Genomic DNA, 13,805 nt, shown 5'->3' with positions numbered 1-13,805 from the left:
GATAATTGAATACATTTCCCGCTATACTGATGATCATCAAAGTCATTTTGTTATGCAGATTTTTTTTATCATGGCCAGCATGCTGTCTGACATCACACACTGGAGCGACATGATGCTACGGTCATTTGGTTCTGTGTCAAATGCAAAGGAGGCATAAAGACGGGACTTCATGGCGGCTCTGTCTTGCCCCTTGGTGTAATTATCTTCGGTCTGTGGCTTCATGTCTACTACCGAATCCCAGCCGTGATGATATTGAATGTGATGATATTTCTTAATTCATTAAACTTTTTATTTGTAGGAGAAATAGTAACTGTTATGTTACATCTTATTTCAAAGTTACAAAGTGTTTCTTAAATGTTTCTTTTTGCAGAATAAAGCCTCCTACAGACTTCAAATAAACTTGGGTACAACAGACTGCACGATGACAGCGCCTACTGAATCACAGGACAGAGTTCCGGAACTTTTACAGGGGCTCAACAAGTCCCTGCCTCGGAGTAGGTACTCAGAACGGCCCCGACTTGGGGTTTACTTGGGTTTACTTGGTGCTGATTGGATATACTCAAGGCGGAATGTGACGTCAACAGAAAGCAACAAAATAGCCGGCATTTTTAAAACTCAGCAGACGAGGGTTAGCTCGTTCATATAGCTTCCACCGCCATGTAAACAAACTCAATAACCGGTCCGTGAAAAACATATTTTTTCCAGCAGATATCTTAGTTACAACATGATTGAGCTAGCAAAGCAGTTTTGTGTTGCTATGTGTGGTATTTATTCAGTTTTGGGAAATCATGATGTCTAGAAAGCATCAGCTGACAGGGACAGCTAACAGCAGCAGCAAAGCTAACATCAGGACGTCATCTGTTAAAAGCCTCCCGTTGTCGGATACGACATGAAACTACTCCAGTTAGCTCAATCATGTTGTAACTAAGACATCCGCTGGAAAAAATATTTTTTTCACGGGCCACTTTGTGAGTTTAGTGAGTTATTACAGACACCGCTATCGGCTAACAGCTAACAGTGTCCCTAAGCCACTACGTCGCCCCGGTCAAAATGGTCGCGCAACGATTACGTCACATCTAGAGCCCGGTAACTTTGCAGGAACCTTCCTCCTACTCCGCTCTCTCAGTGGAGACACGGTGGTTGAGAGGGCCGAGCGAGAGGACGTTCCTGTAGTAGTTCCTGCCCCCCAAATAGTACCAGGAACTTCTTCAGTGGAAACGAGCCTTTTATGTGTGAAAAAGTCTGAAGAGGAGGAGGAGAACGTGGATGCGGTCATGGTCGGGGGAAAGAGGCCAACTTGACATCACAGTTTTTCAACAAGAACTCGAAGTGTATTTATTAGCATCTACTAGCATTGAGCATTGTCATGCTGATCAGTGTGTCATTTCATGCTTCATTTCTATTAGTTGGTTAGTAGACATAGATGGTATCAGCAGTCGCACAGTGAGATGGTCATCCCAAAACATCCGTCCTTGAACCTCTCTCACTGTGTGATGTAGGACCACCGTTTTAGAGCCGCAACCGAAGATATCACCATGTTTCTATAATGCTGGTTCTCTTTCATCTGGGACAACCCAAAATCACACAGTGTATACCAGGCTTAAAGGAGCAGTGCGTAGCATTATGAGGGATATGGCGTCTAGTGGCGAGGATTGCACATTGAAACCAGCTGACACTTCTCCTGGTTAGAATTCCTTTAATGTTCATTGTTCAGGAGCTGAATTATCCACAGAGGTCTCTTCCTCTCCAAAACAAACAGACCAGCTGATTTAAACCGGTAAAAAAAAACAACCCACAGTTAAATCAGTTTCATGTTAAAAATCAGTGTTTTTCTGACACTGCTCAGCACAGAGGGGCTGCTAACTACAGTGGTCAATGTGAAAACATGAATGTCCCTATCTAGAACTGGTGTTTGGTTTGTCCGTTCTGGGCTTCTGTTGAAACGGTTCAACATGGTGACGTTCGTAGATGAGGACTTTCACCCTATGTAGATATAAACAGGTCATTTTACAACACATTCTCACTCTGACCTCGTCACATATCAACGTTTGGTCATGGACTTTACACGATGACATATGACGTCCAAGGTACCCTGGGTGTGTTGGTTGTTGACATTCTGGGACGGCGTGTCAACTTCAGCCTGTTACATGCATTGTCTTCTGTGAAAATTCACTTCTGTTTTTTCACAGGAAATGTACAGTTTGCATACAGTCTCTTTCAAAATAAAAGCACTATGTTGAGTTATTTTCCTTCAACAACATATGCACAAGGTTAGGTTTAGGTTTAGACAAAAACAAACAAACAGGGATTGGCTTTATAATCATGCAGGAAGTGAACATCAGCCTCCTGAGTGAAAGTCAGTGGTTGTTGGACCTATTCACCATCTCTCCGGCATGCCCTACTTGGACTTTTGCCCCTTTTACTTTCGTTGTTGTCCGGCTGCGTTTCCCCCTGACGCCGGTGGGGGCTGTTAAACAATAATGGCAACTGGCCCCGTATCATGCCGACATGAAAGACTTTTTTCTTTTGTGTTTGATGCCAGAAGTCATTGCCAAAGGGCCAGTATTCGACAACTTCGGAGTGAGACTGGGTTTCACTCTAAGATAACAATATATCCCCCTAAAAGTGTTCGTCTACCAACAATGATAACTACAACAATAAATAATAACCAAAATAAAAGGCATTCACATTCACTTTATTCATTTAACTTTGTAGATTGTTTAAAAAAACAAAACAAACAGTTAATGCTTTCCAAGTGTTATATTTTATCAAATTATTTATATCATATTATCTTGCTGTTGAACAGTGTTTGTAAACAGGCTGAAGTTGTGTTGAAGTGTTTAATTGCTCTCAGAGGACAAACAGATAATGACCTGTTGACCATCTGACATAATGACTGTGATACTAACTTTATTACTTGTTACTGTCAAAGTGTTTTGGTGTGTTTGTGATGTGTGATATGTGTTTCTGATGGCAGAGGTCCTGTGAGGCCGCCACACTGTGACCACTGGGTCATAATTAGCTGTTTGTATTAGCTGGCTGCAGTCAGGCCACTCCCCTGAGGCCGCCACCGCAGATGAGGCTGCACACTAATGACCCTCATTACAGTGTCCTTACATCAGCTGTGGCCTTCTGCAGACAGCATATTGTTTTTATCTAAATAGTTGCATCATTACTAATTGGAGGCACACACACACACACACACACACACACACACACACACACACAGTCCCTGACATCACCTTTAAGATGCATTTTCTTTTGTTTTTGTCACCATATTTTGACCTCTTTGATCTCCTGTAAGAGTAAAATTTGTGGTGTAGGTCATTTCACATTTCACAATGTCATTCTGTACCCTACAAAATAAAAGTCTCTGCTTAATCCACATTGGATTTTACAGGAATGGATAATGCAATGTTCTTTATATTGTGAAATAAAGTAAAAACAGAAACAGTACATACATACATGGAACACGAGAGGAGGTGTGAATCACAAATGATCGTGCAACCTATGAACTGTATTAATGACATGCTGTTATATTGCGGTATGTTTTAGATTTTAAGCAGTGAAAAACAGATGGCCGCATCATTGTTACTGAGTAACAAATTAGATGAAATATGAAGTATGAATGGAAAATAAGTACATAAGGAGCATAAAGAGAAACTTCATCAGAGGACTGTGTTGGTGGACTTGTATTACTGGGACATTAAATCCAGGAAGTCCTGTTTTAGTGAAATATCTGTGCGTCAGAGGGCTTAACAGAAACATAAACACTGCACAGTGGTTTATAATAACTAGCAGACAGGATTTTAAAACTCACTGCTGTGACTAGGTTACGTTAGTTTTTTCACGCAGAGCGGAAATCGGTCTGAACCAGGCCTCATTTCATGACAGGTGCAAATATGATGTCATCCAGGGCTGAGCAACCTCTGACGACCTGTGACGTGTGCTAGCGTGGGCACGTTGAGCAATTTTCCACAACACTGAAATATGTCACTACATTTGTTAAAATTCATAACAGTGCAGTCCCATTATCACAAGTTGTTAAATTAGGTTATTGATAAAACAGATGAAAGCATTATGATAAATTCATGCTGACATGATGATTGATTGATTTGGCTCAAGTGTGTTTGAGCCGCTGTAACCAGGAGACCACACAGCACCCGCCTGCATACAAAACAGATATTGCAGGTTTAAAGTGGGTCAGTCTGTGACACCTGGGGTCTGCATGCCTGGGTCCCTGCCCCTGCCTGCTGCCTGGCACACAATGCACCCAGTCCCAATGCCAGTCCCTGCAGGCGTTGGGCCCACAGGTCAGTGACTCCATGTCATTCATGGCCCAAGGCCTGGCTGCCAGACGAGGATCCCCCCCACGTCTGGCTCCAGAGGGGGGGCCCCTTTGTCCCCATATCGGGTGATGTACTCTTTTCCTGAATGTGCTGTGTCATCGAGGTCTTCTTGAATCGGTCTGGCCCCTCCCCTGGGAGCACTTTGCCTTGGAAGACCCTACCTGGAGCCCCAGACAACACAGCTCCCAGGATCACAGGGACACACAACATTACAGTGTTACAAAGTAACCAGTGTCATTTTCACTACCAAACTTCTCTTGCAGTTGATGTGTCAGCTGGCTAGTTTGCCAAATTACTTCATCATATGACATGATCAATGATATTAACTTATGTACAATGACAAATATTGTTGATTTTCCCAACAATATAAGATGTACTGATACAGAAAACTTTCTACTAGCAAAAGGTATGTAGGGGGTGCCAATGCGCAAACCATAGACTGAGTTAAGGTTAGCCAGCTAGATGTAACTTAGCTCATTAGTCTTCATGGATCTCCCATTGGTTGTTGCGTAACATCAGCTGGTTAAGTCACTTTCAGATGGCAAGGTATATAGTATGGAGTCAATGGTCAAAATTAAACAAAGGAACAGATAGTAGTGTAATTCTAAATATGATTGTAATACTGGTGCAGTCTGTGCACCCATATCAAATGTAAAAGCACTATGTGACACGGTATGAGGGAGGGACCACTCAGTTAAGGAAATATAGCCACTTTCAAAAACTATAATTCAGTCAGGACCACTTCGTCAAAAATAATCTCTATTTACTTGCACAAGTTATATTACATTTGGCGGTAGGGTTCTGTTCTGGGACCCCCTGCTTTTCCACACGCTTGCGTGGAAAGCCTGAGGCAGGAAGAGCACACCTTCCTGCCCTTCATGAGCCATCATGAACGGCTGAAGCAGGGAGCGCAGCAGCAAAAGAAAACCCAGACTGAGCAGAGTAGGCAAATGGATACAATAAAGTTCAGACCAGCATGACAAGAGGATCTGGGACCCCCTGCTCTTCCACGTGCTTACATGGAAAGCCTGAGGCAGGAAGAGCACACCTTCCTGCCCTTCATGAGCCATCATGAAGGGCTATAGCAGGGAGCGAAGCAGCAAAAGAAACCCAGATAGAGCAGAGAAAACAGCATGACGTCGTGACCTGCCAGAACTAATGCTACGCTTGATATGTTGAAAATAATTAAAATGCTGTACGGTTGTTGTTTAAAGAGGCAACAGATAGCATCTTTTCCTAAATATATCATTATGAAAATAATGTGGGTTGCACAGGGTAGTGGCCACAGTAAAATCAGACTATCAGCATTAGAGCCTCTGCAATCTGTGTAATAAGCTTCTGCCACTGGTGCCGTAATTTTGCGAAAAATCTGCTTTACGGCAGGAAACACGCCATGTATTGTGAAACTGGTCGGTCAGCAAATCAGGGACTAGAGCTGGTCCTTATGAGGAGTTGGGCATGAGATAGTTGAGTCATGAGCACAATGGCAGACAGACAAAGTTTGGAGACAAGTGAAAAACGGCCTAGCAAAAGAAAAGGAGCTCCTCTGTGTGAGGAGGCAAAGAAGAGCAAAAAGGAGAGTGATAAAAGAAGAGGAAAAACAAGAGTAAACCTCAGTCAGGCGTTCAAGAGATGGAGGGAGCTCCGTGACCAAAGAGGCTTCAACACCGATGTCCAGCTAGCTTTCTTTCTAATGGATCAGTAAGTAACACGGCTAAATGTTAGCTAGACCAGAGAGAACTGTACTGTACTGGCTGCTAGTTCATTCCTAGCTGGCCAGCATCGCAAATCACCGCATCCAGGGAGCGAGTAGCGAGTGTTGGTCGGCTGACATCCTGGTTGCCATTCTACGGCAGCCCTCGGACAGTGATTACCCCCCTCCCTTCCTTCTGTCCAGTGAACACTGGACTTTGTTTCTCATTCAATTTGAGCTCCAACCGGCCACATCGTTTCCATACGGTACCGTTTATTCTAGAATGGGGACTGTTTACATGTGCATATTGGTATAATTCCACTGTGTCTACTGTTGTTTGTACTGGTACTGTACATATTGGTATCATTTACTGTGAGTTGTTTGTACTGGTACTGTGCATTCTGCTATAATTATTTGCATTACTATTTGTTTTTTCTTCAGATAAATCTGATAATTGTTGCTCGGTCTCTTTACTCATTTATTTAGTAGAGTGTCCAAACATTTTGTATGAAAACATTATGAAAGCTAAGACTAATCATTTCATCAAACTCATTGAAGAGGCCAATGGCAGCAGTTTTAAACTGTGGCAACATATAAATAGACTAACCAACTCAAGTAAGCAAAAGCACCCTAAAATAAACTGCCTCAAAGTCTGTGATAAAATTATTGATAGTAATGAGTCTATTGCAAATGGTTTTAATAGTTTTTTTATTGAGTCTGTACAAGAATTAGCAAGTAATTTTAAATCTACTGAGTCATCTCCTGAAGAATTTGAGCATGATCACACAGACTCCTTTTACATAAAAGAGGTATCCCATGATAAAGTTAAAAAAGTGATTGCAAACATGAGTAACTCCATGTCTAAGCATATCCATAACTTAAATACTGCATTTATCAAGAAATATCTGAGCTGTCGTTTGAAGCCAATTACCTACTTAGTAAACCTGTCAATACAAACAAAAATCTTCCCAGAGAGCTGGAAAACTGCAATAATTACCCCAGTTTATAAATCAGGAGACAAAGACTTAGCAAGTAATTACAGGCCTATTGCCATCCTCCCTGTAGTCTAAAAAGTTCTGGAGAAGATTGTAGCTGAACAGTTAATGAAACACTTAAGGCTTAGATGTGTGTTGTTTGCGTCTCCGCTCCGGCACGGCAGTGGAGACGATAGGATTCAATACTAGTCAATGTGTGTGTTTCCACCGGCTGCGGCTGTGCTGCGTTCCAGCTCTGTCACAGCTGCGGCGCTCCGTAGCCCTCCGCAACAGATACGCAGGACTTCTATTTTTGCCGGACGCCGGAGCACAACGTAGCAATTTAGCACAGAGCAAATCGTGCAGGGCAGGAAGTCGTGCACAGAAACGAAATAAAATATCCGGTTAATTTTCAAAATAAAATACAGTGTTCACGGCGGATCATATTTCCCTGCACTATACCTTGAAAACTACATAATGGGCAGAGGCAGGCCTGAAGTCAACAGGTCAGAGGTTTTCAGACGTCATTTCACCCCGTTGACACCATGGACGAGGAGATACTAATCATGGAGGTGCACCAAGATGTCTTCCGGCGGAGCTGCACCGCTCTGCACAGCAAATGCAGCTGGTGGGTATTGACGGACGGCGGAGCATGCAGCAGATAACCAGCGCTGCCGTTCCACAACGGACACGCATCCAGTGGAAATCTGACGTTAGACTCTAACCAACTGCTTCATCCACAGCAGTTTGGATTTAGACAAAAATATTCCACAGAAACAGCAAACTGTCATCTGCTTGAGAAAATCAAAGCCTCTCTGGATAAAAAAAATGTTGTAGGAGCAGTGTTCTTGGATCTAAAAAAGGCCTTTGACACTGTTAACCACAGTATCCTACTTAATAAACTAAATCAATTCAAAATGTCACCTGAAGCTCTGAAGTGGCTCAAATCATATCTGGGGGGGAGACAGCAATGTGTCAGGGTCAATGGGGTGAAGTCACATATGAATGCAAACAGCATGGGAGTACCGCAAGGGTCTGTTCTTGGTCCATTGTTGTTCACAGTGTATATGACCTACCAAGCTGCTGTCCAGATGTCAACTGCCAGATGTACGCTGATGACATGGTCATCCATGTGTCCACTAAAACACCCAGCCTGGCAGGTGAGCATCTGACGCAGGCTTTATTGAACATCTCTGAATGGCTCGAGTTATCCCATCTAACTCTTAATGTTAAAAAACTGTATCCATGTGCTTCTCCATGCATAACAGACCCGCATGTGATGTATTTGAGGTCAGGATTAAGAAGGAAATCATTGATGAAGTGAATGAAGTCAAGTACCTAGGCATCATCTTGGACAAGAACTTAAAGTTTGATAGTCAGGTTAAGTACATCTGTAACAAGGTTAGACCAAATCTTAACTGCTTTTGTTTTATTAGAAGGAACCTGTCACATCAAGCTGCAAAACTGTACATGCATGCAATGATTTTTTCTCATTTGTCATATTGCCTCACATCATGGTCACAAGCTTCTTCAACCACATTAAAACCTATAATCTCAATATACAATATATACAATATACATCTTGTCCCAAGATACAAGACTTCATTCTGTCAGTCTGCTCTTTCTGTAAAGGGGGCAAAACTTTGGAACTCTCTACCCACTAATCTAAAATTAGAGACCAACAGTAATACTTTTAACAAAAGACTCAAACAATGGCCAAAATCAAAAGTGCTCACATGAATAGTTTTAAGTGGTTGATTGCTTGATCATGTTGCCTTTGCTTTGTAGCTAATGTATGTATTTAATCTGAACAATTGCTTCTCTTTTACTGTTTTAATGTTACTGTACACTGCAATTTTTTCTCTTTCTTTTCTCTTTTATTATTATTATCATTTCAAAAGTCTCCTGTGGACAAGTGTTGCGAATTAGCACGTGTGCTAAAACACTCAGAGAATATGGCCTCTGACATAAAGCCTCTGAATTCTGGGATCCAGACTTTGACAAAGTTTGTCACATGTTGCTATTTCCTTGATGAAGAGTTTAATGAGATCCATGGAGGATGAAGCAGTGTGATATAAACATGTTACAAATTCAACCTGGGGAGTATAGAGGTGAACACAGTTAAATCAGAGCTATGAATGAATAACACATTCAAATACAGGTTGACTGTTAAATCGTTTTATCTGCCTGTTTAAGTGGGTTGATTTTTGACAATCTTTATGGATGAAGAAATAAATGTAACATATATAACTCTAGGTGGACATGTGGAAGTTCACAAATACAGATTCCTTTATTTTATGATCATGTTTATAGTATATATTTTAATAATCTGCAGTAATTCTACTATTGTGTATCTTATTGTGATTCACCGAAACCTCCATGAGCCTATGTACGTTTTCATTGCAGCTTTGTTAATCAACTCTGTTCTTTTCAGCACTGCTATTTACCCAAAGATTCTGATTGACTTTTTATCTGAAAAACAGATCATATCTTATTCAGCCTGTCTCCTCCAGTATTTTCTGTTTTATACTTTAGGCGGTGCAGAGTTCTTACTGTTGTCAGCCATGGCCTATGACAGGTATGTGTCTATATGTAAACCTCTGCAATATCCAACTATAATGAGAAAAACAACTGTCTGTATCTTTCTAGCTTTAGCTTGGTTTGTTCCTGCTTATCAGCTTGTGGCACTGACAATAATGTCCTTTAACGAAAAGCTCTGTAGGTTTACTTTAAAAGCAATTTTTTGCAGTAACTCAATTTACAAACTTCAGTGTAGCACATCAAGAGCACTGACAATATTGGGTTTGGTCATTTTGCTAGATGTGTCATTTTTTCCGATGCTCTTTATACTTTCCACATATGCACAAATATTCAGAATAACCTATCGAAGTTGCAGAAAAGTCAGGAAAAAAGCTGCAGAGACCTGTTTACCTCACCTGTTGGTTTTGATCAACTTCTCCTTGCTGTGCACATATAATGTAATTATAGCTCGACTGGAATCTGATATTACAAAACTTGCAAATTTAATAATGACTTTACAGCTGGTTTTATATCATCCGCTTGTTAATCCAATCATATATGGACTAAAAATGAAAGAAATTTCAAAACACCTCAAGCAGTTGTTATGTCATAGGAAGATGAACTAATGTTATCAACACTGATTTCTTCTTCTGTTTAACAGTGCAGAGATGTGATTTCTCTGATCCTTGGAAAGTGTTTAACTTTAGGACTTGTTTTACTTAATAATGCACAGTAATGAGCACTGTCAGCTTCAACAATGAGATGACTGATGACATTTTCTGCAGTTACTCTGTTGCAGTAGTTTCATTCTCAATGTTTCATTACTGTCTTATTGCTTTGAATTTACTGTACAAATGCAGAACCCTATTTATTATATCCATTATTAGTATTCTGGGTCTATTGCTGAAGTATATAAATACTAGAACTAAAACTGCTTTTGTCTTTTTACACTGTTTATAGATTGTGTTTAAAGGGATTTTTTTTTAGAATTATATTGCTGACTTTTGATGCACTGCATGGGTTTTTATTTGTGTCACAACTGAACGTCAGAGTCCCTATGAGCTGTGAGAGCCTCTGGAACAATCTCTCAGAGGACATCCACTCAACTGACTGTATTTTATTTTAAATAATTTCTGAAATCATACATTTATACCACAGTAGTTCCTGATTATATTTAACTCTGCTCCCTTACTCCATTAGTTTTTATCTTGTCAGTTTTCACTGTTTTGTTCATCTCGTTGTTGATGTGTCTTATAACTTCATGACCATTTTATTAACATGGCAATAAAGGATTTCAAACGTCGATAACATTGTGGCGTTATTCTATATATTTTACTAGTGATGTAAGAAAATATTGATACGTTGAAATATCGCGATATTTCATTTTGCAATACTGTATCAATTCACAAAAGTACTATATCAATTTTTAATCAGTAGTTTTAATGCATTTCTGGCAGTGGTTATTTTGTGTGTTGTATTTAACCCTCCTACCACTAGCTACCAGCAGACACACAGCTGTTTGACTATTCCACTCCACCGAAACAATAAGATCTCATGAGTGTAAAAGCCTCTGCAAACTCTGGAGTCTCGTGTTAGCAAACACAGGTGACCGATGGCTGAATCTGAGCGCTTAAGACCGGCTACAAAGCTGATGTGTGGAATCATTTCGGTTTTCGAAATAAGGAAGGCTATAAAGACAGCGACAAGAGTCATGCGGTTTTGTAAAATGTGTCATGCCAGAGTTAAATACTCTGGCAACATGACAAATCTGCGAACACACATGGCCAGACTCCATGCCGATGTACATGGCTAACGTGAAACAAATGGACCCCTCTCAACAAACTCTGGAACAAGTCCACACATCGAAGTTATCACCGACCTCAACTCGTGCAACCAAGATAACGCAATCACTACTTTATTTCATTTGCAAAGACATGCACCCCCTTAGTGTTGTAGAGAATGAGGGGTTCCATAATATGATCCAAACATTGCAGCCCTGTTACACCATACCTTCCCGGCAACACTTCACTGACATCGCTTTGCCTAAGTTGTACACGGTAGTAATAGCCAGGGTGCTGGACTCTCTCAGTTCAGCAGAGAGAGTTGCTTTGACATACGATGCTTGGACATTGAGGGCCACTGAATCGTATGTAACCATAACAGCGCATCACATAACTGACAGGTGGAAGCTAGAGTCCCATGTACTGCAAACACGAGCTATGCAAGACAGTCATACAGGAGAAAACATTGCAGCGTTACTGGGTGAGGCTATAACTGAATGGGGACTGGATGCAAAAGATCCTGTCACTGTTACAGACAATGCGTCCAACATGACCGTCACAGCGGTCTTGCAGGCATGACTCACATACAGTGTTTTGCACACAGTCTTAATCTCGCCTCGCAGAGAGCATTAAAATTGCCAACAGTGGTGCGACGACTCAGCAGGAGGCATGTGACAACCTTTTTCAGATGCAGCACCATAGCTAGCCACCAGCTAAAGTGCAAACAAGAACTGCTCCAGCTACCAAAACACAGACTGATAACAGACGTTGTCACTAGATGGAACAGCTCATACGAAATGATTTTTAGAACAGCAGCCAGCTATTTATGCAGCACTGCTTTTAACAGAAGTCAGAAAGAGTGAAAAAGAAATCTTCACATTGAACAAGGCTGACATCACCTGGCCAGAGGGTGTGCTCAAGGCACTCAAGCCAATGAAGGATGCCACATTGGTGATGTCAGAGGAGAGCATGTCAACACTGTCCATCATTGTTCCACTTCATGCCAAGCTTGTCAAGGGTACAGAAGAAAGCCCAGATGATGACACACAGATAATGAAGGCTGCTATAACACAAGATCTGGGAAAAAGATATACCAGTGAGAGGAAGATGCTGTACATGGTATCAGATTTTGATCCTAGGTTCAAGGATCTACCCTTTCTCTCAGAGAAAGAGACCAGTGAGATCTACTCCAGACTGACCGATGCTCTCGTGGCTACCATAAAGAAGCAACAGAATGTACGTAATTAATTAGACTGCTTTTTTATTAGATTACAGTTATAACTGTAAGTGTAAATCTGATTAAATGAATATACAAAATGAAAAATATTTTCATTTAGTTTTTAATTGTTGCACTTGGGTAAACTACAAAATACAAATGTGCAATATGATGAATTTTGGATGTTAAAATTTGGCTTGCTGTAACACTAGTTTTATCTGATGCTTTAATGTTTTTCAGCAGCAAGTGGAGCAAGTCCAGTGGAGGAGAAGGAATTCCCCAACTTCAAGGGTGGTCCTGCTCCTGTCCCTCAGCCTCCTCTTAAGAGACCACGGAGTGCATTGGTTAATTTGCTTGGACCTACATTTACCTCTGCCAATGACAATGCTGGTCCAAAATCTGCACATGATGCTACTGCAGCTGAGATCAAGAGGTTCAAAGAAGAAACCCCTTTACCTCTCACAGGGGATCCCCTCAGTTGGTGGAGGGAACACGAACAAGAATACCCTCAGCTAAGCAGAACAGCAAAGTGTTTCCTGTACATTCCTGGAACAAGTGTTTCTGAAGAGAGAGTTTTTTCCACTGCTTCCAACTTATTAGTTGCAGCTGTGTTAATCAGATCAGGTTGGGTTTCCATTATGCGTGCCAAACCGTGCCAATACCCTTTGATCTGACATCAGATGTGACGGGACAGTCAATACAGAGATACATTTATGTGCTGACTGCAGATAGTTGCATTGAATAGTGGTTTTTGTGAGGTATTTATTGCATTGTTAATGTACCTGACATTCTGGAAACCTGCCTGTGAGATTTTGGTGAGGTGTGCGCACTGTCCGCCGGTCAGCCAAACTTCCGCTACACCGGCTACGCTCCGCCTGCGCTGACAGTAGACCTGGTTTCAGCTGGCAAGCTTTTAGTGCACCTTTTGGCGAAGCCTTTTGGCACGAAACTGTCACTGCGCCAAGCTGGATCTGTCAACACCTCCCCCTGCTACGCCGCCACACCCATCTCAGCGCACCTCGGTCTGCCAAACTACCAAACTGAGTGCACCTTGGGTTGCGCTGCTCGAAACTAGCTCGACGTGGGGTTCGCCACCCTGCGCCGTGCCGGGAAACTAGAGGCCAAGGTCTCAGGAATCAGAGCATTTACAAAGCTTTAAAATTTGCATCACCTGGTCTTTCCTAACGATGACTGTGAACAAGCCAGAGCCCTAACAAGACCCTGGTAAAAGTTGTCTGAGAGCTCAAATGTTTTGGGGTGTCCAAACCCTTT

The 13,805-nt window shown here is 41.6% G+C and overlaps 1 protein-coding gene across 1 annotated transcript; it reads left to right on the top strand.

Annotated features, from left to right (window-relative positions):
* The first annotated feature begins 9,226 nt into the window (after positions 1–9,226).
* On the top strand, positions 9,227–10,162 carry LOC117250083 (olfactory receptor 6N2-like). Its single transcript, XM_033616078.2, has one exon. It carries the CDS (start codon positions 9,236–9,238, stop codon positions 10,160–10,162), a length of 927 nt encoding a protein of 308 aa, XP_033471969.2. The 5' UTR covers positions 9,227–9,235.
* The last annotated feature ends 3,643 nt before the right edge of the window (positions 10,163–13,805 follow it).

The sequence above is a fragment of the Epinephelus lanceolatus genome, chromosome 14 (assembly GCF_041903045.1).
Source record: "Epinephelus lanceolatus isolate andai-2023 chromosome 14, ASM4190304v1, whole genome shotgun sequence".
Lineage (NCBI taxonomy): Eukaryota > Metazoa > Chordata > Actinopteri > Perciformes > Serranidae > Epinephelus > Epinephelus lanceolatus.
The sequence above is the reverse complement of the archived record's forward strand: the minus strand, read 5'-3'. Positions and strand labels throughout refer to the sequence as shown.